This window comes from Medicago sativa, chromosome 7 (assembly GCF_051527215.1).
Source record: "Medicago sativa cultivar Bolivia chromosome 7, Bolivia_mono, whole genome shotgun sequence".
NCBI lineage: Eukaryota > Viridiplantae > Streptophyta > Magnoliopsida > Fabales > Fabaceae > Medicago > Medicago sativa.
In genome coordinates this window covers 77,961,834-77,989,374 of record NC_140755.1, presented here as the reverse complement: position 1 = coordinate 77,989,374, position 27,541 = coordinate 77,961,834, and the positions used below count along the sequence as shown (strand labels likewise).

The window sequence follows — 27,541 nt, the reverse complement described above, 5'->3', positions numbered from 1 at the left end:
CATAAATCCCAGTTTGTCATTTGATTCTAATGCTACTTGTGATATCTGTCAATTTGCTAGACAAAGAAAATTACCTTTTCTTCTTAGTAACTCTGTTGCCTCTCATAAAATATTACCTGTCAACAAGTTTTAGAACATGAACCTCATGGTTTGTTGTGTAAACACCGACTTAATGTTGGGTACTAGAGTAGCAAAATATTATCACACAGCTAAAATAAGAAATGATAAAAGAGGAATTGAACACACAATATTTACATGGAAACCCCTCAACGAATAAGGGGAAAAAACCACGGGGCAAGAGTAGAGAACTTTCACTAACTAGAAGAAATTACAGGACCTCTCTCTAAATACAAGGAGAGTACAATTACCACTCTCTCTTATAAATAGGAGAATACAAACATTAACACTACCTAGGAGAAACCTCACAGGAGAAACTAATTTTTCTCTCTATATTTTCCTCTCACTACTCTATTGAGAACAAGTAGTTGTTGTGTTACTTTGTTCTCTGATGGGATGAGAAACAATGGTACAAGAGCATGCTATTTATACTAGTGAAAGAGCCATGCCCCAACCAATTACATTTATGGCACGGTAGTATTTTCAACTTTGGTGCAGTAATATTGCATGTGAACACAAGAATAACCATAAGCAATTACTTCACAACTTGCCATGACATTTAATAGTCAACAATATTCTTTACCATGTTCACACTTAACATGTCTGAATAAAATCTACAGGTTTGATTCAGTGAATTTCTGTATAGTGGCAAGGCAATGTTCATCTTCTAACTTCTTATTATGACCGGCAGATATGTTAATCTCTTTCCGCAATGAATTGTTTGTGGACAATTTGTCCTCATACCATTGCGCTCAAAGCAGCAACGCACTTCAATTAAATCACCGTTGTGGCACATCAATTCAGGCTCTCCTCCTATTTTAGGAGTCAATTGATTCATGAAAAATTTGGTATTGATTGGATTGTTACTGGGATGTATACCGCTCTCTTCTAAAGCCTTTTTCACATCACAATTTTGATGAAAAAAGAGCCCTTTTCTGCAGTAGTCCTCACAATTCATGTCACTGAAGTACCCGTGCTGTTCCCATTCATGCTTCCATAATTCCTCACTGGTTTTATCATACAAGGATGGCCAATCTCGTCTCATTCTTAAAGATAACTTCTTTGAAAATTTCTGTAAAAACATTAACATAAGTACTTCTGAAAATAAAAATAAAAAACATTAAAATTAAAATTGACTGAACTTACGGGACAAAGAGGAACTATGCCATCTGGTTTTGGTTTTGAAGGTGGTTTTGTAGAGTTCTCTGCCCACAACCCATGGATGGTGAAGCTTTCCTTGTTTACATGTGTATGGCAGTTACCGTTGTGTTTGCAAACTCCAGGAGCCCATTGTTCCGCTAATTTGAAGTAGTCGTAATAGTATGCTTCACTACCATCACAACACAGGAAGAAAACGGTGGAAATAATAAAAATCCAGTAGACACTGGAAATCCTTTTTCTATTTGTAAACCGTTGTGGCTTCACACCATCCTTTGCCTTGCTTCCCTTCGTCTTCATCTTCTTTGGATGTTCCGACACCTGCACCAGACAAGCCTTTATATTTACTTATTGAACTTCTGTGTTGCAGTGCGGTTAGCATGTACGAGTACTTAGGTACCAGTGAGCAAGAGTATTGAAGTTTCTACACATACAAAGTTCTTTTTTTGTTATTTTGAAAACGTGGCTACAAGGACCAACACTACCTATTGCCATCCTTAACCAACCATTCAGCTGTATGCTTATATATCCCAGATAAGTGGTGCTATAGGCTCGTATCGTAGCAATACTTGTTGGGCATGATCACTGAATCATGAATTAGCTTTTTAATAAATATTTCCACTTGATCTAAGCGTCATTAGAAAATTGCGACATGCGGCAACAACAACTATCCAAATCTATATTATTAGTATCCCCAAGATAATCATTAGAAACAATTTGTACCTTATGTATATAGCCAAATGGCACACCAGATTCCCCATCCACCTTTTGCCCACAATGTATACAAATGCCTCCAAATGATCCAGGATGCATACATCCATCTACATTCACAGTTGATACTGCAATCATTAAGTATTAATATAGAGAGAGTGATAGAAAGAGAGTTACAACATTTTTAAGACAGAGTGACAAAGTTGTATGTGATTCATAATCATATTTTCACAAACATTTGAAAAGATTTTGCATAATCTAAGAGCCTTTAGAAATAAATTTACGGTATTGTTATACAATGGACTAAAGAAAATGTAGTATGAGGTGTGAGATATTTGATTGTGCATGCATCATTAGTTCATTTCTCTATAAGAAACAAAAGCCTCCGTAAATAGAAAATCCATACTATTTAATGATGAAGTGAAGGGGGGAACATATACTTAAGAATGCAAGTCTAACAAGCTTAGGCTGTACCAATGAAATAGTTCAAAAGAGCATTAAGGCAGATAAACTAACAGAGATTTTCACATCGTTTCTTAAAAATGTTTTGGTTTACTTGCTCTAAAGGAGAAACTGTGTGAATAAATTTTTGGCAAAGTTACATGTACCTGATGTGGGATTGAATCTTGTTCCTAGCAAAGAAAATGAAAGAAACAACCACAACAATAAAATTACCTAATTTTTGTTCCGCGGTTCCTGCTGAAGTAGACGCCTTAGTTTCACTGGTGCTATCAGACTTAAGTCTTTTAATTCTATTTAAATTTGTAGGCAGAGTGAAATTTGATCAAAAAACATGAATCAAAGAATACATCATAGTCTCTTAGACAAAATCAACATAAATAAGCAAAAAAGAATAGGACCCCTAAACCATGTTTCTCCCATAGGCCATTTGAGTCCAGATATCTGTCAATAGTTTGACCAATATAATTTCTATAATATTCCTTTATGCTTAAATGATTCACAAATCCACAAACCAAAAAAATTAGTTTTCATACAGCAGGGAAGATACATAAGCAAACCATAGCTAAAAACATGTTGTCATTTGACTTAAGAAGAAATGATTTCATTCCTGTAGTAATCCCTAGTTCTTAGCAAACTCTTCACACAATAAACACACGAGGGAGATTAACCCCTAGTTAGACTAAACCAATGTTGCTTGCAAGGGTTTATTTCTAAAATGTACACAGAATTACAGTTTTGTTTTATGCATAAGAAAAAAATCGTTTTAATTAATTATCTTTGAATTGAGATAGTGAAGTTAGTAATATAGTATATTACTATTAGCTTGAAAATTATACTGCTAGATGAATTATTGTCAAGATACATAAGAAAACCATAGCAAAAAACATGTTGTCATTTAACTTAAGAAGAAATTACATAAGTAGGCAATATTCATTTAATAATATAGTTGATGGCGGAAGAAGGATGGCGGAACAAGGATGTCATAAGGACCGCATATCCAGAACAACATTTCAGTGTTCCTTTATCTTGTAATAAAGGCAATGCCTTAAATGTAATTAAAACTTGCATGACAATCTTTCATGAGGTTTTGGAAACAAGAATCACTCTATCAAAGTTGAGACCACTACAATAATAAACATTGTTTCTACTGAATAGAGTCATTGCACTCTATCATCAATACCAAATTTTCAGATAAATTCATTTATATAAGCACCACAGTATTCTTTATCTAAACAATGTTTAGTCCTCTCACAAATCAAAACCTCAATAAATTAGTAAAATCAATTAGGCAACAGCTTAACTAATACTGTAACACATGTAATATGAAATAGGTGATGAAGAGCACCTGGAATCTTGGCTTTCAGCTTCTTCATCTGACGATGAGTTGTCTGAACCATCATCATCTAGTTCATCCTCAAGATTTTGAATGATCTCATCAGTACTGCCAGATGAATCGGTACCGTCAGGAAATTCTGTCTCGTCATCACTCATCTGTATTACAGCCACCCAACAAAACCAAATCAGAACCAACATCCATAATGAAGAGACGACAAAAACCACAATTCATTGGAAAAGTAAAACAAGGTATATCAACTAGAAAGCAGGCCCATCAAGGTGCAACTTTTCAACAAAATCAACACAAGAAAGCATAAATGTATGCAACCAAACAAGACAAACAGAATTGTGGTTACTGCTGTGTAACAATTGACAAACAGAAATCAAGGTACATATACCAAAGAGTGACCAGTCATCAAAGAAGGAACTGCATGATGCTATACAAGTCATCAGTAATCAAGTTAGCGATTGTCTTGTTATATGTTATGGATTCGATTTAAAGATTTGAACACAAGACCAAATTTAATTTGTAATGCCTTATTCTGGTGTACTTCTATAGGCTCAATGTTTATATTTACGAGTACTTAGGTACCAGTGAGCAAGAGTATTGAAGTTGCTACCCTACTAAGTTTTTTTTTTTTAAAAAAAACGGAACTACAAAGACCGACACAGAATCACTGAATCATGAATTAGCTTTTTAACAAATATTTCAACTTGATCTAACATTCATTCGAAAATAGCGACATGCGGAAACAACAACTATCCAAATCTATATTATTAGTATCCCCAAGATAATCATTACAAGCAATTTTTACCTTGTGTATATACCCAAACGACACCCCAGATTCCCCATCAACCTTTTGCCCACAATGTATACAAATGCCTCCAAATGATCCAGGATGCGTACATCCATCTACATTCACAGATGATACTGCAACAATTAAGTATTAACATAGAGAGAGTGAGAGAGAAAGAGAGAGTTGCAACATTTTTAAGAGTGACAAAGTTGTATGTGATTCATAATCATATTTTCACAAAAATTTCAAAAGATTTTGCATAATCTAAGAGCCTATATATATAAATTTACGGTATTTTTATACAATGGACCAAAGAAAAGGTAGTATGAGGTGTGCGATATTTGATTGTGCATGCATAATTAGTTCATTTCTCTATAAGAAACAAAAGCCTCCGTAAATAAAAAAACCATACTGTTTTAATGATGAAGTAAAAGGGGAAAACCAGTTCAGTAAAATCAAACAACATATATATAAGAATGCAAGTCTAACAAGCTTAGGTTGTACCAATGAAATAGTTCAAAATGAAAGATTGAACTAACATGAGATTATCACATTATTTCTTAAAAATGGTTTAGTTTACTTGCTCTAAAGGAGAAACTGTGTGAATAAACTTTTGGCAATTTACATGCAGGAGATTGAATCTTTTTCCTAGCAAAGAAAATGAAAGAAACAACCACAACGATAAAATTACCTAATTTTTGTTCCGCGGTTCCTGATGAAGTAGACGCCTCAGTTTCACTGGTGCTATCAGACTTAAGTCTTTTAATTCTATTTAAATTTGTACAATGAAGTGTAGCAGAGTGAAATTTGATCAGAAAACATAAAACAATAACAAAAAATTTAAAGAATACATTACAGTCTTAGGCAAAATCAACATAATGCCACAGGTTGATGCTAATTGGTTCGTAATGCCACAATAACAACAAGAATCAAAGTGTTTTCCTAATAGGTGTAGTCAGCTACATGGATCAAACAACACAAAAATGTTATCTTATGGAACATGTCTAAAAATAGGTCATTTGAGTCCAGATATCTCTCAATAGTTTGACCTATATAATTTTCTATTATCCAGAACATCATTTCAGTGTTCCTTTATCTTGTAATAAAGGCAATGCCTTAAAACTTCCATGACAATCTTTCATGAGGTTTTGGAAACAAGAATCACTCTATCAAAGTTGAGACCACTGCAATAATAAACATTGTTCCTACTGAATAGAGTCATTGCACTCTATCAATACCAAATTTTTAGATAAATTCATTTATATAAGCACCACAGTACTCTATATCTAAACAATGTTTAGTCCTCTCACAAATCACATGCAATATGAAATAGGTGTTGGAGAGCACCTGGAATCTTGGCTTTCAGCTTCTTCATCTGATGATGAGTTGTCTGAATCATCAAGTTCATCCTCAAGATTTTGAATGAACTCATCAGTACTGCCAGATGAATCGGTACTGTCAGGAAATTCTGTCTCATCATCACTCATCTGTACTACAGCAACCCAACAAAATCAAATCGGAAACAATATCCATAATGAAGAGACGACAAAAACCACAATTCAATGGAAAGTTAAACAAGATATAACAACTTCTTTCAAAAAAACAAGATATAGCAACTAGAAAGCTGGCCCATCAAGGTGCAACCTTTCAGCAAAGTCAACACTAGAAAGCATATAAATGTACATATACCAAAAAGCGATCAGTCATCAAAGAAGGAACTGCATGATGCTATACAATGTCTCGGCAAGGGATGTAACACCTTATATCAATAGGGAAATTATGGAATGTTTTAAGTCCCAAATCAGATGAAATTACTCGGTGAAGCACCTGAGTTGTTAGATTCTTTGGAATTCATCGTAGTTGCGAAACATACATCCAACTTTAATTAATTCGTGGGATAAACTATCAGATGAAATTCAGTATTAATTCAAAGTACTTTCAATCAAGATGAGGAATTTCAATGAGGAGAGGAATTTTACACATATACTCAAAATCGATCAATCATATAAGAAAGAAATTTCTTAATCTCAAATCAACAATGATATACAATTTCTCGGCGAGGGGTGTAGTATGGGATACTCGATGAAGTAACTAAATTGTTACCCATTAGAATGGTCCAAAATCTTATCAATCGAAAATTTCGCAAAGTAAAAATCAATATAAATTTAAAGGACTGCATATGTTACAGAAACACTATGACTATAAACTCTTAAATACGAAATTTGTTGATTCTTCGCATAATACCTTTACTCTTAGAGGATCACCAAATTCCAAAGATTGCTTTTCTTTTCGTGATTCGACCACAGGGAAACTAGCTGCATACAACAAATTGAAAAGAAGAAAAAACACATTCACATTTTCTTAAATCAAGATTAAACTTAAATCATTCCAAAGATTGCTCGAAAACTATTGAAAAATAAAAAACCAATATGCATCAAACGATATTCAAATTTCGTTCAACCATTGAAACAACATTTCATCAAGAATCAAAACAACAAGGACCATAAGTGAAGATCATTGAACCATTGAAACAGCATTTTATGAAGAATGTGAGATTGAAAGGTTCATTGTAATATCAAGAAATACTGAAAACGCAAAGAAAAACAATCCGAAATACCAGTGCTGCGGAGAAGAATGGTATGGTGAATGATGTTGGCTTCTCCGGCGAGAATGCAGAGACGGTTACGGTGGTCCGGCGAGGGACGGTTACGGTGGTCGGAGAATGGCGCGGTTCGTTGAAGTGTTGGTGTTTGGAGGGAAATGGTTTTTTTTTTTGACAAGAAGTGGAGGGAAATGGTTTTGATATTCGATCATTTGAATTTCGTTTTGAGGGAAATTAATAACAATATTACTCAACCCAACCGGTTCAAAATAAACTCGCCGGTTCACTCTTCTTTTCTTTTTACCCTTCACAATCAAAACCAACTTATTTTACCATTCACATTTAAAAACTTTTTTATTAGATAAAGAAAAATAAAATTGTAAATAAATAAATTTAAATTGATGTAAAATTAGAACACAAAATACAAAAAATTATTATATTTAAGGTGAGAATAGGTTAGGCTTGCTTACATACACATACGACCTAACCTGCGATAAATCTATGCCAGGACTTGATTTTTTCAATTTTTTAATAGAGAAGGCTTAAGTTTGTTTAGAAGGATATTTAAGTAATCTATCAGGTCAGCCTACCTAAGTAAATGTAACTAATATTATTTATTAGTGATATATTATATTATAATTTGAACTTTGAATTAAATTAGAAATTTGTTAGCATTTTCGGTGAGTTAAGATTATTAGCCTATATTTCTTTTTTCCATATTTAAATTTATTATTGGCTTAGATAAACCCTAGCTAGTTAGGGTTTATTTTATTTTGGAAAATTGCTCTTCTCCCGTCATGTTTTGCTCAATCCCAATTGCAGTTCTGAAAATGCCCCCAGCGTGACTTAAGTCACACAGATATTAATTGAAGTGTGACTTAAGTCACGCTGAAGACCAGCATGAGTTAAGTCACGATGTGTGTCCTTTTAAAGATCAGACAACAATCATTTCCTCATTTCCTCTTCCACATCTAAAATCTCCAAAAACTCTCTCAAATCAACCAAATCCTTAATTTCTTCAAAGTTCAAATCAAACAACACTTCAATAACAAATAAGTTTTCATAATCAAATACCATTAACATTTTATGTTTATATGTTAGATTTTTTCTCTTAACTTAGAAATTGTTTAGTTTAAAGGTTTGTTTAAATTTTGATTTTTTTAACAAGAAATGATACAATGTTTACATGTAAATGACTTATATTGCTTAATTGTTTATATGTTTGCATGTATATGTTTTAGTTTTGAGTTCGAGGGTTTATGTATAATTTTCACTCCAAGTGTTTAATGAAATGTTTGAATGAGTTTTTCATTGATTTTTTAATTTCTTATGGTGTAGATCTGAAACAATGGACAATCTGTTCAGCGTTCAAGTACGCTTCAACGATGGAAACTCTCATTTGTTCAAGGTTCGGGTCGGTGTCACGCTAAAGGATCTGAAGGATCAACTTAATAAAATCAATCAATGACTCAACCCCGGAGACACAAGGAGGGTGGAGGACCTTCACTATGCACGTCTCGGTTATTTGCAGTCCGAAAAGATAATGCTGACAGACGATGACTGCGTAACAGACGATAACAAGTCCTTCCGCTCCTCCTCAGCCTGGAATGATTGTACACTGGCACCTTCGAATTGTTTTTTTTACGGAACTGTCGCGTTCGATTATGAGTCTTGTCACAGTCGATTTTGCTTTCTTCTTCCCACCTTTCTTTTTCAACCGAACATCACCCTGATTCTAAGACATATCTACACAATGCAAACATCAGAGATCAAAACATACTCTAATCCTAAAAATTCTACCACAAATTCCTAACAATTTCAAACAATTCCTAACAATTTTTAACAATTTCTACAACAATTCAATCAATTCAACTCTAATCAACAATTTCTACTATAATCAACATCAAACAATTCAATCAAATCATAAACATCTAACATCATAAAATCAAAAATCAACAAAACATAAATATGTGACAATTTATCCAAAAAAATCTAACAATTCAATTAAAAAAAAAACTAATGCAATAGGATAATACGCACTTGCTAGATTTTGGGATTGTAATTGACGTTGAATGGCTTAAGGTCGGAGAAAATCACAACTTTGTTGATCAAAACCGCAAATGGAGTTTTGGAAATTCCTATGAAGTTGTTCTATTCTCATAACAGAACCCAACGTGAGTTAACTCACGCTGACTTAAGTCATGTGCCGAGCGTGACTTAAATCATGATGGGTTATACACTTGCATGAGTTACTCATAGTGTTGGCGTCAACAAGTTTTGCAAAATTATCCTCTAAGCTTTACCTAAGGTGTGTATGTTTTAGTTTAAAAAAAAATAGATTTTGGGTTTAAAAAAATAGATTTTGGGTTTAAAAAATCATTTTTTTTAAAAAAAAAATTGAAACTCTTACACATGAATTCCTTGTTTTTAGAAGAAGAAAAAATAGATTTTGAAAAAGCTATTAAGAATAGCTTTTCATTTTAAGGCTAAATTATTTTTTTTAATCTGAAACTGACACTACAAAAATAAAATTAAAAATTATTTTTTTTTAAGGACGGACACTATAAAATATTTTAAAAGTAAAAATTGAAGAAGTCAAACTATTCCAACGAAATTGACACTAGTAAGATCAAACAAGTGAGGGTTACATACAATTGATATATTATTTGAACATTAATCATTTCTTTCAAATTTTTAAAATATCAAATACTACTTTTCTCCCTAAATATAAAACTTTTTTGAGAAATTTTGTTATCCTTTTTTGTAAGATCTTTTTGACACCTCGACTTTCAATGCCTATGAACTACTATTTGATCAACCTTGTGTTCCAAATGATACCATGGGTATATTTTTCTATTAAAAGATGTAACCACAAGAAACAAAACAAGTAAGCATTTCCATCTCCATTCCAAGTAAACAAAACAAGGAGAGAGGGGAGGGGTCACTTTTATTTTTTAAATTACATACAATGTAAAATGTGTTTTTTAAAATAAAGGCTTAATTAATGATTGTTGGTGATTTCCAAAATAATGGAATCACTTTAAATCAAAAGTTGTAACTCTTCATGGGAATCATTCATATACATTGGAACTTTTCGCAAAGAGATGCTTAATGAACATTTGCATTGATTCAAATGTATATGATTATAACCTTTGGCAAAAGGGTGCTTAATGAACCTTTGCATTGATTCAAGTGTATATGATTATAACCTTTGACAAAGGGATGTTTAATGAACCATAACATTGTTTCAAATCAAAAAGGTGTTTTCTCTCATATGAAGGGTCATATAATGCACTATAAATGCTTGGCATTTGGGCATTAGTTGGACACACAAAAAAAGAACAACAACATAATTCTCCATCATTCTCTTACTCTAAATCATCCATCAATTCTCTAATGCATGAGTGAATTGCTGGAACCATAAATCTGTAAAATACTGTTAGGAGATATGCTTGGTGTGGTTGTGCAATACACGTCAAGGAACTCATAGTATCCTGAAGGGGATTCGCCGGTCATTCCTTATTGCATCCAATATACAGTTATTGGTGGGGGCGAATCGAACCTAAAGGTTAGTATGGCAACCCCATACGCTTTGAGTTTACATGCATAACTATTAAACTTTTCAGGTTTCAAGTACAGCAGCCTCTTCCCAACAATCAAGATATACAACAATCTTTGGAATTTAGGTGCACACTTCATCGTATTCATCTTCATCATCTTCTCGGTCAAGTTATTGCAGCAGACCCTCAACACAAGTTCCAACAATCTTTAGGTTCGATTATGATTTACTTGTGATTAAAGGCTGCAATTTTTGGGAGAGATGAAAGCTTACATTTTCATCCATGACTACGGTGAACGGTAAACAAATTCCATTTATGAATATACGTTGTGGAAATTTATGGATAAATATTTCATATGTGATGTGTTTTGTTAAATTTACATGTGGTTGTAGATAATATAAGCATGATAAATTTTGATATGTATGAAATTTATCGTTTGAAATTTGTTTGATGTTAATTTGAACATGAGATCATGTGCATATAAGTGATTACCTGTTATGAAATATTTGGTGTTCTAAATGCATGTGTATAGTATCTAAGTAAATATAAATATGTTAGATTTAACATGTGGTGACATATATATACATGATTTAGAAATTGTTCAAGTATATGAATTTTGATGAGTATAGTAATATGTTAAGAATGTTTAAACGCTATTTCATTTATGAAAGTAGTGTAGATAAATTGTCAAAATATCAAGTGGTTGATTTAATGATATTATTTACTTTGTGTAAGAAATTATTATCATTAATATTGTACTGATATTATATTTACATGATAATATGAAAAGTAATGGTTAATTTCTTGTTTATCATGATATTAAAATAATTTGGGTATGTTTTGAATTATTGTAAGTTGATATATGTTCATGGAAGAAAGTCATAGAAAATATTAATGATTTTGGTTCATTGTTTATTCTTCTATGTCATTGTTTATTGAAATTTAGTATTGAACATATTTAAACATAAACTTGAATTTAACACAATGAATTTATGATATATGTATTAGTTATATGATAACTAAAATCAAAATGATTGTGTTATATTTAATTTTATGTGGAGTATATGACTTACATGTTTAATCCCATCTTATGAAGTTTGGTTATGACATTCTTTTATGACCAATTTTTATTTTGCTATGTATGTTTAATGCATTCAATGTATGATATATCTTGGCTAGATATAAAAGAAAAGTTGAAGTTCAAATTGAAATGCATGTTAAATATTGTTATGGCAAAGGTGTAATGACATAAAAGTTTGTGCATTATTACAATATACTCAATTGACAAAAGTGTGTCATGGTTTGATGATAGTTGGTGAATACTATCAAGAGTATATAAGTTGACGAAATGATTGACAAGGAATGATGTCTTTGGAAATGAACCATAACATTGTTTCAAATCAAAACATTGTTTCAAATCAAAAAGGTGTTTTCTCTCATATGAAGGGTCATATAATGCACTATAAATGCTTGGCATTTGGGCATTAGTTGGACACACAAAAAAAAGAACAACAACATAATTCTCCATCATTCTCTTACTCTAAATCATCCATCAATTCTCTAATGCATGAGTGAATTGCTGGAACCATAAATCTGTAAAATACTGTTAGGAGATATGCTTGGTGTGGTTGTACAATACACGTCAAGGAACTCATAGTATCCTGAAGGGGATTCGCCGGTCATTCCTTATTGCATCCAATATACAGTTATTGGTGGGGGCGAATCGAACCTAAAGGTTAGTATGGCAACCCCATACGCTTTGAGTTTACATGCATAACTATTAAACTTTTCAGGTTTCAAGTGCAGCAGCCTCTTCCCAACAATCAAGATATACAACAATCTTTGGAATTTAGGTGCACACTTCATCGTATTCATCTTCATCATCTTCTCGGTCAAGTTATTGCAGCAGACCCTCAACACAAGTTCCAACAATGATTTGGTCCCTTAAGTTATTTGTTGGTTACATTTTGGTCCCATAAGTTATTAACCTTAAAATTTGGTCCCTTAAGTTATTTGTTGGTTACATTTTGGTCCCATAAGTTATTAACGTTACAATTTGGTCCCTTAACTTACTTTTTGGTTTCGTTTTGGTCCCTTAACTTATTTTTTGGTTTCGTTTTGATCCCTTAACTCTAATAACATAAAGGACCAGAGTGGTTGACGGAGGAAGAGTTAATGTACCAAAACGAAACCAAAAAATAAGTTAAGGGACCAAATTGTAACGTTAATAACTTATGGGACCAAAATGTAACCAACAAATAACTTAAGGGACCATTGTAACGTTAATAACTTATGGGACCAAAATGTAACCAACAAATAACTTAAGGGACCAAATCATTAATTAAGCCTAAAATAAATTAAGTGTTTTTGAAGTATTATACGATTATTTATCATGTTGTTGATTCAATTTTCTAAAAATTATTTTATAAAGTCCATAATTTTAAAAAGAAAAGTAAGTTCTCTCCTCTCTTCCCCTCCTAAACCCTCCCTCCAAACACATACAACGAAATTAAGGTTAACATTGGAAATAAGTAGCCTGGCAATACATAATACATGCAAAACTGCAAATAAATGTTATAAGGGAGAACTGATTTCGTGTAAACCCTCCTTTCTGTCTCTCCTCTTTCTCGTGCAGTGCCCTGAAATCAAAATAAATTCCTTATGTTTGATCAAATACTAAGGTTAGGTGGAAACACATCAATAATTCTGCTTAGTTTAAGTTCAAGTAGCTGTGTAACCACTACTACAGGCCTACAGGGCCCCTGCCGCATAGATTAAATTGTTTACATTTTCAAATATTTCTTTCTGCTAAAACACCTTTTATATTTTTATAAATATACAACGTTATTCATCTGCGTTTGGTAAATTCAAGTAATAATCTTGTCTGCAAAAAGAAAAAATATCAAAAGAAAAAGTATGCATTTTTCCATTTGTAAATAGTGAGAAGTAAGTAAGAAATACATAAGAAGTTTATGATAATTAGCCATTGTTTTGGACTTCTTTTACCTATCACTTGTAATTAGTATCTCTTCTACCCTAGTTGAAAATTAAATTATTATTATTATTATTAATACTACATTCATCTCTATATATAAAAGTCTCTGTTCAAGTTGAATGACAGGAATTAATTTTCTTTTTCTTTTTTTAAATTTACATTTTAGGAGATTAATTTCGTCTTTTAGTTTTTTTGTGAATTGGATAACATCTACATACAACCGTATAGAATAATTCCTAAATCAGGTAGAACCTTAATGAATGCCAAATTTATCTTGAGAGATTATTACAATTGATGACTACGAAAAAATGTAAAATTTAATAGGGAATGTTTTTTTGACATCTTTTCTTATTTTGGCAAATAAGAAAATGTCAAATAAAGAAGAAATACCATATTTGGGGATGGATTTAGTAAGCTTATTTTCTCTTTCATGCCGAAAGAAGTATGAGTAAGAGAGGTAGTGGGTAAAAAGGGAAACAGTCTACTGTCTAGAACCATCATTTCCTTCGAAATTGACAGTCTACTGCCTCAATTGTGTAATATCCCAAACATAAAAATGTTTTCCCCCTCAGCTCAGCATCTATCTTTGTTCCAAAACTCAAATCTTTGAAACATCATGATTGTGTTTGACAAAAAGAAGACCAGTAAGATGCAAATTGAAGAGAATCCACTAATTACAACAAAGTTAATTTTTTTCGAAGAAAAACAACACAGCAACCCCATCAACTTTCATGCAGGAGTGTTATAGATCAGTAATTTGGTGAATACAATATAGTATACACATCAACAATGAAAATACACTATCTATAGCCAAAACCCAAGTCTAGCTCATGACCATGAATCCCCTGGCTGTGCCCTGAAGGATGGATTGGCTTTGAGTTTGACCTAAGCTCCATCTCGAAAAGCCTCTGAAGTGCTTCTGGATGATTCCTTCCACCAGCAACCGCAGGAGCTAATAAAATAACCAAAAATGGGCATCAGGAATTGAACTAGAAGATTAAAAGATCAATCAAACCCAATAAGTATAAAATACAGCCACTAAATTCATTGTTATGAAAAAATAAATAACCACAACCATTGAAAAATTATGAACTTCAGAAGGATCAAATATCCAAAATTGAATTGCAACAAATTTGACATATATATTAATCCATGGACTAAAGAAAAGGATTTGAGATCATGCCCAATAACATTAATCTACTAAATTATTGAAAAACAATCCATGATTAATATCTCTCTGAAGCTATGATAATATAAGGCAAGCATACTAGCAATGCACATCAAATAATGTTTTACCTTGCAATTGCATTCCAGGGCCACCTAAACTAGGATGCTGCTGGCCACCAAATGGGAAGCCTTGCATTGGGTTTGGTTCTTGCATAATACCAGCCATCGGATTACTGGGATGAGGGGGCATTGTGGCACCCCTTGGGAAACCTCGTAATAGATGAGGTGGAGGAAGGTTCCCTTGCATGTGCATCTGTTGTAACAGAGGGTGATGAGCAGGAGGATCAAACCCAGTTACAACACTGCTTGGTTGATGAAAAGGAGGACGAAGCATATTTCCCGGAAATTGACGGTTGGTTGGAGAGCCATGATGAACCATGCCCTCAGAAGCCGCATGCTTCATATAAGAACTAATATGAGGAGAATGTGAATCCAGTTGATTCAACATTGGACCAAAGTGATTCAGCTGATGAGGTTGGAGTTGTGAAGGTCGGTGGGGGTTAAGATTTTGATATGGAATACCAGGTTCCCTTATATCATAAGGACCACGAGGGTATGCTTGACCTTCTTGATTTCTCATAAGTCGTTCGTCTCTAAATGCAGAATTCAGAGCTGCCAGTTTTCTAGTAATCTCAACAGGTGATTCTTGAGACAATTCTGCCTTAGCCGAATTTCCAACAGATAAAAAGGACTGCAGAGGATCACCGGCAGAAATCAAGTTATCTTCTTCAGGGAGGCGAATATCATGAGACCTATTGAAACCACTAGCCTTAGGAATTCCACTGTGAAGCATTGATGGATTAACATCACCATGAGAATCACCATAACCTAACCACTGCTCTTCAAATCTATTTGATTTGGGTTGATGAGTTTGTTCTGATGGAAAGACACCACTTCCATGTCTGTTTAGTGAAAGCTCGGCAGGAGGAGGATGAGAATTTTCTGATGTAGGGAAAGGAAACAACTGAGACTCTGAAAAATCTGCCCCTGAAGATCCAATTGAACCTCTTTGAACAGAAAGGGGTGCTCCAACTGATTGCAGCTCCTTCATAAAAGCTGATCCAAAAAGTGTTTCCAGCGTCAATGTTTTTGATGGATTAGAAGCATCGGCGTTTGCTTCCTCTGGATTATCAAGAAATTTGCCAGTAGTTACTCCTTCAGTGTTGTGCACCATGTCAGTAGAATCTCGAACAGATGATAGTTCCATATCTTTATGTAAGGATCCTTTCTGTAACAAAGAAAGAAGGTGTTCGGATGCATGACCATCAATTGAAGTGGACTTCCCAGTCTTTGCACCAAAGTCTTTGTCCTTCAAGCGCTGCTGAGATGATGAACCATTTTCACCAACTTGTGATAGAATTGACTGTTCAAGATCTTCACATGTAAGAACTGCTTGTAAAATCTCGGGTTTATCGCTCTCGTGTGATAGCTCAGAGTTGACAATAGCTGTATGTGTTACATTTGTTGCCACATGCTCACCAGCGGGTTCAGGATTACAATAAGTAAAATTCGGTGCAACATGATGGGTAGTCTCTACACCGGAAACCTGCAGCCCGCCCTTTTCACCGCCAACAATAAGTGAAAGCAAGTCATTTGGCCTAGGTGTCAAGTCATCCATCGGCTTCTTTTCTGCATTAAGGTAAGTGGGAAATGAAGAAGATAAGTTAACATCTTACTAAGTACAACTTTTAATGCATAAAAACGTTGAAGCACTTAAGTATTTATTCACACATACGCATACCTTCTTCAGCAAACCAATGAGCAAACTTTGAAGATTGGAAGGCATGTGGACTCCATGTCTCATCTGCTTTACGATCGGGCTGCTATAAGAGCATAAATAGTCAAACTCATAGTAAAGTTAAAACAAAGCATTAGTCCAAATCATAGTACATCTAGCCCAATAGGTAAAGTATCCGTTTTCAGAAAGATATCTGCCAAACTGCAGTTAACACTTTCTTGGCATCACAAGTACAAGATATTACAATAATTTCTTTAATTACCTCAACAATACTAGTTGATATGCCACTGGTTAGCGTTGAAGCATTACCAAAAAGCTTGTATAGGATAGACTCGGAACTCTCAGGATTGAAAGCTGCTCCAACAGCCTCCTTTCCTTTTACTTCAGCATTAAGTTGAATAAATTTACTGTCATCTGATGCTTCCAAGGCTTCTGAAAGAGCAGACCTCTTTCTTAGTTGATCACTCATTCCAATTTTAATGTTGGGGATATCCGCAGCATATGATAAATTTAAAATATCTTCTTTCTCATTGTTGATTGAAACATTTATATCTGCCTTTTGAAGATTTTGTTGATCGTTATCCACTTGCTTGGTTGGTAATTTTCCTTCTTTATTTTCAGGATTTATACTGAATACATAGCTACCTCTGGTATCTCCAGGCACAAGTTGCCCAGCCTGCATAAGCACCAGAGAAATCAAACATGTATGAAAGAGACATGAATAATAGCATGTAGTGAAACTTATCAAAAAAACTATTAGGATTTTCATTTAATTTTAAACTGGGTCCTCAATATCTAGGGTCTCTGTTGATATGGGGAAAAGCAGCATGTCGATGTTGTCTTTACTTAGGCTCTCTGTTGATATGAGGGGAAAAGCAGCATGAAAGCAAGAAATAATGGCCGAAATCCTACAATATCTTCCAGGTTGATTTGGCATCCAATAAGTAAAGACAATCATAATCCAGTCAAGGTTAACACCCTAAATAGAAAACTTTTAACATACAAAATTTAAATGTCGAGATTTAATATTGGAACTTGAATACTGAACATTTTAATAGAGGGTAGTTTCAAATGCTATATCATAATCCAGTTGAGTCCTCCCGTACAATGTTGGTAACAATCAGTGAAGTTACAGTGCACTACCATAATCCATCTCCTTGATCCATTTCATTCTTATTGGGCCTTGATCCATTTCATTCTCATTGGGAAGTTGCTACCTAAATATTCCTTTAAGACTTTTTTGTCGCTATTAGACAATATAACCCAACATTTGAAACAAAACCTCACAGTCAAAACATGCTGTTCTATCAGACTCTAACTCAATTGTCAACATCAAACTCTCAGCATTGAGAAAACTAATGTGTTGTTGAATCAAGCCACCCTTTTCTTTCAAACTATAGAATTTTATACTATTAAGATTGCTCTTCCAACAGAGAATATTATTCTACGACCACGCTCTAAGAACATGCTTCGGAATGATAGACTTTGGGAAATTTCAAAACTTTCATGCTCCCAGAGAAGTCATAGTGAACTGAACTACAAAATTTCATCAATGATTCCCATCCCAAAAACATCACAAAGAACTCAGTTCTCCAATACCATTGCCAAACACCAACCTTCTACCATACATAAAAATTTCCCTCTCCAGGTACATAACATTTAGAAAAGACAATATCGACAATTACGACTAAGAAAGTAAAACAGAAATGCATGCCAAATTAACACGTCAGGCAATAGATATTTGAGCTTAACATTCTAAAGATGACAGCATTTAAAGGCCATAAACAAGGTGAAAAAACAATGTATGCCAACTAGTTACCTCTGCTGCATGAGTGTTTGAGGATATTTTGGTACCCGTATTCCTTTCCAACATTGAGCTTGCAAAACCTGGGGGTACAAGTGGTCTTGCTGAAGCATGTGGAAGGGAAGAAGATTTCTCATCATTGCTTATAGCTGCTAAAGTCAAAGGAGACTCCTCCACTGAATCATTGCTTCGAGTAACTAGCCTTTTTGAATCATCATCAATAAGTGAAGAAAGGTCGAAATCCGCTTTACTCTTTTCTGGATTCAACTTGAGCTTTTCTGTTTGCTCTTTCCTCATCAATTCGAAAGAGGCTGGCAAAAATGATTTCATTAATTGAATTTGAATATATTAGACGTGATTATACAAATGGCCATAATTACAAAGTTAAACAGATAATAATTAAGGCAATAAATATTTTTTTTATGAAAGAACATTAAGGTAATAAATAATGAGAACAAATGCAACATACAAATAATACCGCAATATCTGTTGGTAGGACATGAGGCTTACTGCCAAATCAGCCCAGGCCCGTAAACATTGTGGTGTATTTTTATATTCTGGATTTTGTGTTCTGAATACGGCAGCAGACAATGTGTTCCACTTGGTGTGCACCAATATTTTATTTTTATTGAGGGATTCCCATTTCTATTTTCATGTACTTGACTAGAGCAGATGCCGTCTTTAAATGGGAAGAATACCCTAAATAGTATCTGTGAAGTTTCTATATATTTCAAATAATCATAATTATAATACAAAACTCATTCGAACTTATATTTATCAAAGCATTCTATCTCAAAGGATTACTTTTTTATTTGCGCATTCTTTTGGTTTTCTTCACCGTGGCACCGGAAAATTTTAGAGTTTATTTAAGTGGAATCATATCAGTGGCTTTCCTGTTGCACAAACGGGTTCAGATTATTTCCTGAATTACAGCCAGGGTAATTTCTCAATTCAAGATCCCTAGCTTTGTTTGATTGATTTTTGCACTGAGCATTCAGGTATTACTTAAATCTCTCCAGACTTGACTCAACATGACCAGATCTGACCTAACCAAACTTACAATGGTGGATTGTGACCCCCCACCCCCCCAAAAACCCCCACCCAATTGCAGTTTGATTCAGTTTGGTAGAGCTAGGTTTCAGCTCGTCAGTGTTGGATTCATTCATCTCATTGTCCTGTTGGTTCATTGCAAACTTAGAATGATGTGTATGTTCATATTTTCTGGTTAGAGATGGGATACCTGTGGGGTTGAGACTGAATACAACATCATTCGCCTCCTTTGCACAATAGTATCTTCTGTGCACTACAGAGCTTAATCATTCAGCTGTTGCATTTTGGGTCTTTTATTCAGAAAAACAACAAACCAATGTGATTCTTCGCAAGTTTAAATATTGTGCCATGTCGCTTGGATTAACTTATTCAATCTGACACCACCCAATACAATAGCAAGGCTAATCAAATCGCTGTTAATCCGGATTTTCATGAGAACACCAAATATATTGAGGTGTGCAGTGAGCCATCATTCTGTTCATGATGCTTTTGCCAATGTCTTAAACAACCAAATGTTATCTCTCACTCATAAATCAACCCTTCAATTTGTCAATGTCTTAAACAAGGACATGCCTCTCAGCCTCGTTGGTCATCAGTTCAATTTGGCAAATTGATGCTTCTTGATCAGACCAAACAATTTGAAAGGGAGTTAGTGGGCCATGCAGCAACCCAAATTTTGTTTAAATAGGCCTACAGCAACATTATCTCAGGCCCCATCAAACTTCGTGATGGTTTTCTAACAGGTTTTATGTAGTGCAGAAGACAAAGTGCTGTGCAGCATGCATTTCTACATAATTAGCCTTCTTAAAATAGAGCATGTACAGCTTAAAAAACGAGAGACAAATCTCATCCATAAATGGGAAGAATCTCCTTAAGTTGTATTTGTACAGTTTCTATATATTTCAAATAATCAGATACATAGATGTCATTTAAACAAATTGACAATATCTTCAAGAAATAACATGTACCTCTTCTCTTTCTTTCCTCTTCTGCCCTGTCCTCGTTTGTACACTCCAAAGAACCAAAAGTTTCATCATTGAAAGAGTCATTAGTTTCTCTACGCGAGTGAGGTGCCTAGAAAGAATCAAAAGCAATGATTATAACAGACTTTTAGTTAATCAAATTACTGTGCATAGCTTCACCACATCAAATGAAAATCATACATGATTGAGATTTGAGAATTTTTGGAGGTAATAAATAATACACTTCGGCCAACATATATCTGTCTGAGAAATAAATAACTACAGATAATTGAGCTAACCTTATATGGGCGAGGAGGATGATACGGCTCATTAGATCGATTTGGCTGGTAATTGTCATTAGCTCGAAACTTAGGAGCAGACGACCCAGGCGCATACCCAGGTGGCCTTGGAAAAGAACCACTACCTAGAAGTCCATCATGCTCAGGACCTTGCAATGATCTACGAGGCTGATTGCCAAAACGTTTTCCAGAATCTGTAAATTGACATTGACAATAATAGATCAACATAAACCTTGACTTACGATAAACTGCTACCCAAACACCCATTAAAAAGACAGGCACAGAAGAATTCAATGTTTATCCAAATATTTGTAAAGGCATTTAGATCTACTGTATTTTAAAAATTAAAAAGAAAACAGTATTTTTGATGGTCAAACGTAAACACCTGAATCCCATTCCGATTGAGAATCGCTGTCTCTGTCTGAACGTCCAGAAGAGCGAGAATCCCATTTTCCATGGGTTCCCCGCGAAAAGTTATTCATATCCCCTCTGGTTGGAGGGGATGAACTGTATTCATTGCGTCTGAAACTATGTGTTGACAGAGCACCGGTACTTCTCTGTCGATCCAGCGAAGCGTCTTCAAATTCACTGTTTTCCATGCAAAAAAAGGCATAACACATAAGTGAAAGAGCATAAATTGACAATATATTGATATACATATACATATACATACATACATAGATATATATATATATATATATATATATATATATATATATAATAAGGAAAAATTAAATGCAGCGTCCACCGATATAGCATCCTATACCTTAAAAGTGACCGATCAAACCCACTTGGAAACTCTTTGCAAATATCCAATCCACTAAACGATAACAAAAACTCTCTCGTGTATGAAATTTTCAACTTCCTGAACAACCACCAACAAATACGTGTTATAACATGCATCAAATTTCAAATTAAAACATTGTCAAAAATAAATACAACAAGCTAATCAAACAAGATAGAAAGTTACTTTTGCAATCCACTATCAGTTGCTTGATCCAACAAGCTCTGATCTTCGTTTTCAAAATCCATTATGTTCCCTCCACACAATACTTGATGTTAAACAAAGTTGATAACCAATGTCAAATATATCAAATCGACGAACAATGCAGAGTGTTACTACAACCCTTAAAGAGCCCTAGTCATCATCAAACATATAATTCACAACATATGCTCAAATTTTGAAATTTTGACCAAGTTCAACTCTAAGTCCAACAATCACTGCTTATTCATAATTCAATTCTAAAAGCACTTGTATGAAAATCTTCAAAACCTAGAAGCAATCCCAGTCACTGATCCAGCTCAATCTGCAAGACCCATCATCCAAAACCCTCTAAAGCTTCAACCTTTAGGAAAATCTAGCAATAACCACCACCAAAAAAATTGAAAAAACTACTCTCTCCTTCAATGAAATTCCCGAAAGAAACGTGAAGATTGGTATATACACAAAACCGTCCTAGAACACAGATTCAAAGGAAATAGAGATTCAATTCAAAAACTTGTGGAATACCCATGAAATTTACGTCCGAGGAAAATCTAATCTAAGGGATTTCAAATATTGAGGGTTTGTGCGATAAAAATACAAAATTGAAAAAGGAAAGAAAATTAGGGTTTTGAAATTGTAAAGATTAACGATGCGGATCGAAGGTTAATGAGAGAATCAATGAAGGGAAAAGCGTGAAATCGAGAATTTGGGGGTGATTTTGCAGAGATGGATCGGGATTGAGGACGAGGGAGTGAGCGAGAAGAGAGATTTGAAGAGAGAGAAAGTAGAGAGAGATTGTTGCTATTATGGAGTTATTATTATCTATTATCTAGAGCAAGTAACCTATTACCTATGGTTTTAAATTTGTAAGTTAGATTAGATTAGATTAAAAATTCGTACTTATCTAAATCTTAATTTTGATCTAATAGTAAAAGATAACAATTAAATTTTAAGTTTCTGTTTCAAAAAATAAATTTTAAGTTTTTCTGATTCGGTTTTGAGTTCAAACATGATTGATATCTTTTGAATATAAGATCGTTTTTGTTTTGAATTGAAACATCTTTCATTTACATACACGGTATAATGTTCGATTATATTTTATTTCGTCGTGTATATATCTTTAATGATTTAATTATGATCATTTAATTCGGATTATACTTTCAACTCTATTTATTTTTATTATTAATATGTGTAAACGTTAGATTGATAAATTTATTTTAAATATTTTTTTAGGAGAAAAATTATTCGCTATTCTCTTTATTTTGGATATATATAAAAATTAATCGCTATTCTCTTTTTTCTTTTTACTTAGAATTAATCACTTAAAGCATCATCAATTAAAGTATTTACGTGAGTTTCGTAGAATGATGAACTTTTTATATTTTTTTTTTCTTTCCTCATCAGAGGAATTGTGATGTAGCAGCGTGGATACCAAAGTAATGGTTGAAATAACTTAAATAAGCTATTGTATCATCAAATTCAAAGTTGAAGGAAAAAAAAATTAAAAAATTGAGTTTTATAAAAGTTGCTAAAAATGAGCAAAATATGCTTGTGTGCATAAGCATGGTGTGACATTGTGAAAGTCACTTTTTTGATAAAAACAAAATGATATGTATTCATTCAAATGCAACCATATATTTAACATCGTTAAAAACGTAAATGATAAATTTATGAACAAACTCATAACACTCATGTTAATCACGTACAATGAAAAATACCTACATAATATGATAAAATTAAAATGCACGAAATACTCGTGTCTCTATCAGTAATGTTGACATTCAAATCTTATTGAATTTGTAATTGCTGAAGTTGATCTTTCACTAAGAATCAATCGAATACCGCAAAGACAAAAAATAAAACAATACCGCACAAGACGACAAACAACACAACGCCGCATTAAGACGACGAAATCATGAGAAAAACACAAAAAGAAAAAAATAAATCTATGTAGAAACCACTTATTTAGATTAAGATAAGGAAGAATAAAAGATTCATAAGGGTGATTTTTAGGCCAAAAAATAACCCAAAACCACCTCCCTCTCTTGAGTGATGGAGAAATAAAACTTAAAGAGAAGTTGGAGTTTGTCTATTAAAAATTAGGACAGACTAGTTGAAGTTTACTTATTTCTTCAAATTTCTTACCATTATTTCAAAAGTCATTATAAGTACTCACTATTTATAACTATATAAAACTATTCTCTCTAAAAAAAACTATATGACAATTCTTATATATAATAGGACAACTAATATATGTGAAATGAAACACGGTCATAACTCATTTTATTCATTCATGTTTTTTTTAAGGAATTATTGATTTATGTTTGTCGATCATTGATAATTTTGTTACTATATTTGATGGAAATATGAGATTGCAAAAATTATTTTCATTTCATTGCCAATTGACATTTTTCAAAAGAGATGGATCATTGTAATTTCTGATGTAATTCCCGATCAACAATTATGAATGTTTCACGATAGTTATCCAATTGATATGACAAAAATCAATTTTTTTTTTTAGCAAAGTCAAAGTTAATTCATATCAGTAAAAATTAACAGATACAAAGTAGACATTACATGATGAAGGATACGGGGCTAGGGTGAGATATCAATACTCTAGCAATATTATGAGCAACTAAATTTGCTTGCTTCCTAACATTCGACACTACAGAGTTAGATCTATTTAGTAAACTTCTATATTAGGTTACAAGATCACCAAACTCGTTGATGGGAGTAAAGGTGGTGGCAAGAGCTATCAGACAAGATTTTTGAATCAGTCTCAAATGCGGCATCGTGCATACCATGCGAGATAACCACTTTGATAGCATCTAGTTGGCATAATGACTCAGCCTCTAAAATTTTGGTTGATGAGTAGTAGAAGTCCTATTTGCCAAGTAAGAATAAACACAGAGTCACAGAAACACATACCATGCCCTATAATAGTTATTGTTGAAAGCAGTTGCATCTACATTACATTTGATCATGTCAACCCGTGGTTTGATCCAAGTTTGCTCATAATTTTTATTGTGTGTCAGTGTCTTTGCTCGTTGCATACAACTACATTCATTTAGTGTGGCCTTTGTACTAGTGTTTATATATAAGAGAGAGTTATCCATGGACTTCCAAAGCTTGACATTACGACTTTTTCACAAGCTCCAAAGGGTAATTACAACACGAGCTTGTTGATGTGCAAACAAGTAGGCAAGTAATGTTGTGATGAACACCATAGAAAGGCACGGACACGCGGTAGAATTTACATTTTCCATATAGAGTTCTAGTGATTTTCACCTATAGTAGTAAAGGTTGCGGTGAAAAGTTCAAAACATATGTGATAAGCGGGTTTAATGGTGTATAAACCATCAGCAATGTTGTGAAAGTGACTCAAAATTGAAGAAATTGAAGTTCTGGTGTTGTCAACGTCGGTGGCCGAATTGGTGAGCATGGTGACCGAATTTGACCTGTTTTATTTTGGGCTTCTGTTTCGAAAATTTTCGGTGGCCGAATTTGACAGTAGAAAATAAAACAGAAACATATTTTCGGGCCTAGATTTGTTCCAATTTTATGAGGGATACTTTTAATATAAATATAGACTTTGTATCAGAGTAAACCTTGAGATAGAGGGGGCTGAAACAAGGGTTTAGAAATCAAACTAGGGTTTGTATGGAGTTTGCTCTTGGTAACAAACACTAGGGTTGGGTTGATTCACCTTGCGAAACACTATTAGGATTGAGTCTCTTGGTCACGGGAAGAGATTGGTGCTTTGGGTAGAATTAGGCGGGAGACTATTCTTGTAACCCATTGATATCTCTTTTGTAAAGTTACTCATCATTATAGTGGAACGGAGGGCTGCTCTCTCCCCTTGACTAGGTCAGTTTTGGACCGAACTGGGTAAACAAATTCTTTTGCGTTCTCTCTTTCGTTCTCTCGTTGTTTTCTACCTTTGCTTGTGTTTATAACTTCTGTGCACTTTATTTTGGTTGCTTGATTATGACTTGCTCCACACATCAAGTATTTATTATTGGTGTGATTTTTCATCGAATTCATAACAAGCAACAATCTTCCATATGAAGTAAAAATAGTGTTCATAACACATGCAACGGAATAAAGTTTGGATCTATTTTGCGCTTAAATTATAAAACTATAAATTAGATACTAAAAGTGTACCTTTGTATCAATTCTTGAAGCATGAAATTTCTTCAATGATATGAAGACTCTACGTGTATCCACACCGAGACCAATTCTTGCTCTCAACCTTTGAGTAGTGGAACAATAAAACTAGAGCATATTTTGTTTTGTATTTTGTTGTGTTGTGTATTTTGATCAAATCACTTAAGGTCTATTTATAAGTCACACACACTACTATCAAATAGAAGGTTGACTCATCTTAATGACCTTTTTAATTTTATATGGTCAATTATTGTAAAGAGCATTTAACAAAGGTTAATGCTAATTGCTTAAAAGAAAGAAAATGGACGTTGCAGACTGCATGAGACTTTGACCATTTTAATTTCATATAATTGTGTATAATATACATAAAAACACTTCCATATATATATATACAATTGACTATATGAATCAATTAAGATGTTCAAGGTACAATTGACCATTTCCATATAAAATTAAAGACGTTTCTTCAACGTGTAATTTATTTAATTTAATTTTTATTTATTTCAAAAATAAATAATTATAGTATGCTCAATTTAATTATATATATTATTTGTATTCTTTGTACTAGCAAAAAATACAATAACATTCCACTTAGAAAATTTATATTTTGATTAATTAAATTTTCCAATCTAATAATCAAATAATAAAATAATTCTTTAGCAAGAACTAGAACACTCGTTTGTGTGTGACCCTGTAGGTTCAATACTAAACTGGTAATAGATTAATCAAATTAATATATTAATCAAGGTAGGCGTCTAGTAACACTCCTTAACGTCCAGATAGTATGAAGTATTATTTTACTTTCAAGAACCAGTTAGAATAATATAATATTTTTCTTCCGTCGTTACAACTCTTGTTAACTCTAGAGCATGGTACAATTGTCAAACTCTAATAAGTTAACATATTTGACTTAAGAAACTCATTTCTTCTTTCATTTAATTTCCCTGGCCAGGGTTTTAATTTTATCATAGAGTTCAAACTCATTACCAAGAGTTGACGGATCCCATCTTGATTAGTCATTAATTATACAAGTATTTAATCGTATCCAATATCCTTTCAACTAGCACCCTAAGGTATTAGGTGTTCAGAATCAAAATACAATAAATAACATGTTAATTACCATGACAATCTCAGGTCAAAGAAAATCATTATATTCTTTCTTGAGAATTTTTCTATTGACATTTTAAGGTAATATCGACCATTAGAAATTCTCAGTCGAGTCAGTTCAATGATCACATCACTATATGTATCATCTATATATGTAATTTAATAAATGAGACTTATTAATCTTTATCCAATAAAGACTATCACATATATATTGATCTATCCGAATTATTGATGTCCTACTCACAATAATCATACGATCAAGAACAATTTAGATTAAAATAATAAAAGACTTGTTTCTCATTATCATAATCTCTATCATGATAACAAGTCTATAGTCTTAATCAAGGACGTTATCAAATTAACTATTTCACTAAACAGTAAACAAGATAATGAATATTTATTAAGTCTAAAATTGGTTACATAATTGATTGGATCTTGGGCATCTCCAACAATCTCCCACTTGCA

The 27,541-nt window shown here is 33.3% G+C and overlaps 1 protein-coding gene and 1 pseudogene across 3 annotated transcripts; both read right to left on the bottom strand.

The window, feature by feature from the left end:
• Positions 1–675: 675 nt before the first annotated feature.
• LOC146908789 (uncharacterized) lies at positions 676–7,149 on the bottom strand (annotated as a pseudogene). The gene is made up of 11 exons (XR_015020223.1): positions 7,116–7,149; positions 6,825–6,895; positions 5,928–6,067; positions 5,272–5,348; positions 4,599–4,714; positions 3,794–3,939; positions 2,662–2,738; positions 1,925–2,114; positions 1,684–1,860; positions 1,264–1,596; positions 676–1,177 (listed from the first exon to the last, which is right to left on the bottom strand). The product of XR_015020223.1 is annotated as an uncharacterized LOC146908789 (transcript).
• A 7,173-nt stretch (positions 7,150–14,322) lies between these two features.
• LOC146908788 (chorismate synthase) lies at positions 14,323–22,633 on the bottom strand. Of its 2 annotated transcripts, none has more exons than XM_085726451.1 (10): positions 21,788–22,633; positions 21,584–21,682; positions 21,203–21,405; positions 20,818–21,011; positions 20,525–20,630; positions 18,522–18,817; positions 16,965–17,378; positions 16,706–16,787; positions 15,034–16,593; positions 14,323–14,689 (listed from the first exon to the last, which is right to left on the bottom strand). In XM_085726451.1, the coding sequence occupies exons 1-10, from the start codon at positions 21,847–21,849 to the stop codon at positions 14,538–14,540; spliced, it is 3,168 nt and encodes a 1,055-aa protein (XP_085582577.1). In that variant the 5' UTR covers positions 21,850–22,633; the 3' UTR covers positions 14,323–14,537. The 2 variants fall into 2 exon arrangements, with proteins under 2 accessions (XP_085582577.1, XP_085582578.1); XM_085726452.1 differs by having other exon boundaries at positions 16,706–16,784.
• Positions 22,634–27,541: the final 4,908 nt, after the last annotated feature.

Coding starts and splice junctions, on each gene's coding strand:
- LOC146908788 (XM_085726451.1), bottom strand. CDS start 21,849: ATGGATTTTGAAAACGAAGATCAGAGCTTGTTGGATCAAGCAACTGAT. Junction 16,594..16,705: donor TCATTGGTTTGCTGAAGAAG/GTATGCGTATGT, acceptor ACCTTAATGCAG/AAAAGAAGCCGATGGATGAC. Junction 14,690..15,033: donor CCCTGGAATGCAATTGCAAG/GTAAAACATTAT, acceptor TTATTTTATTAG/CTCCTGCGGTTGCTGGTGGA.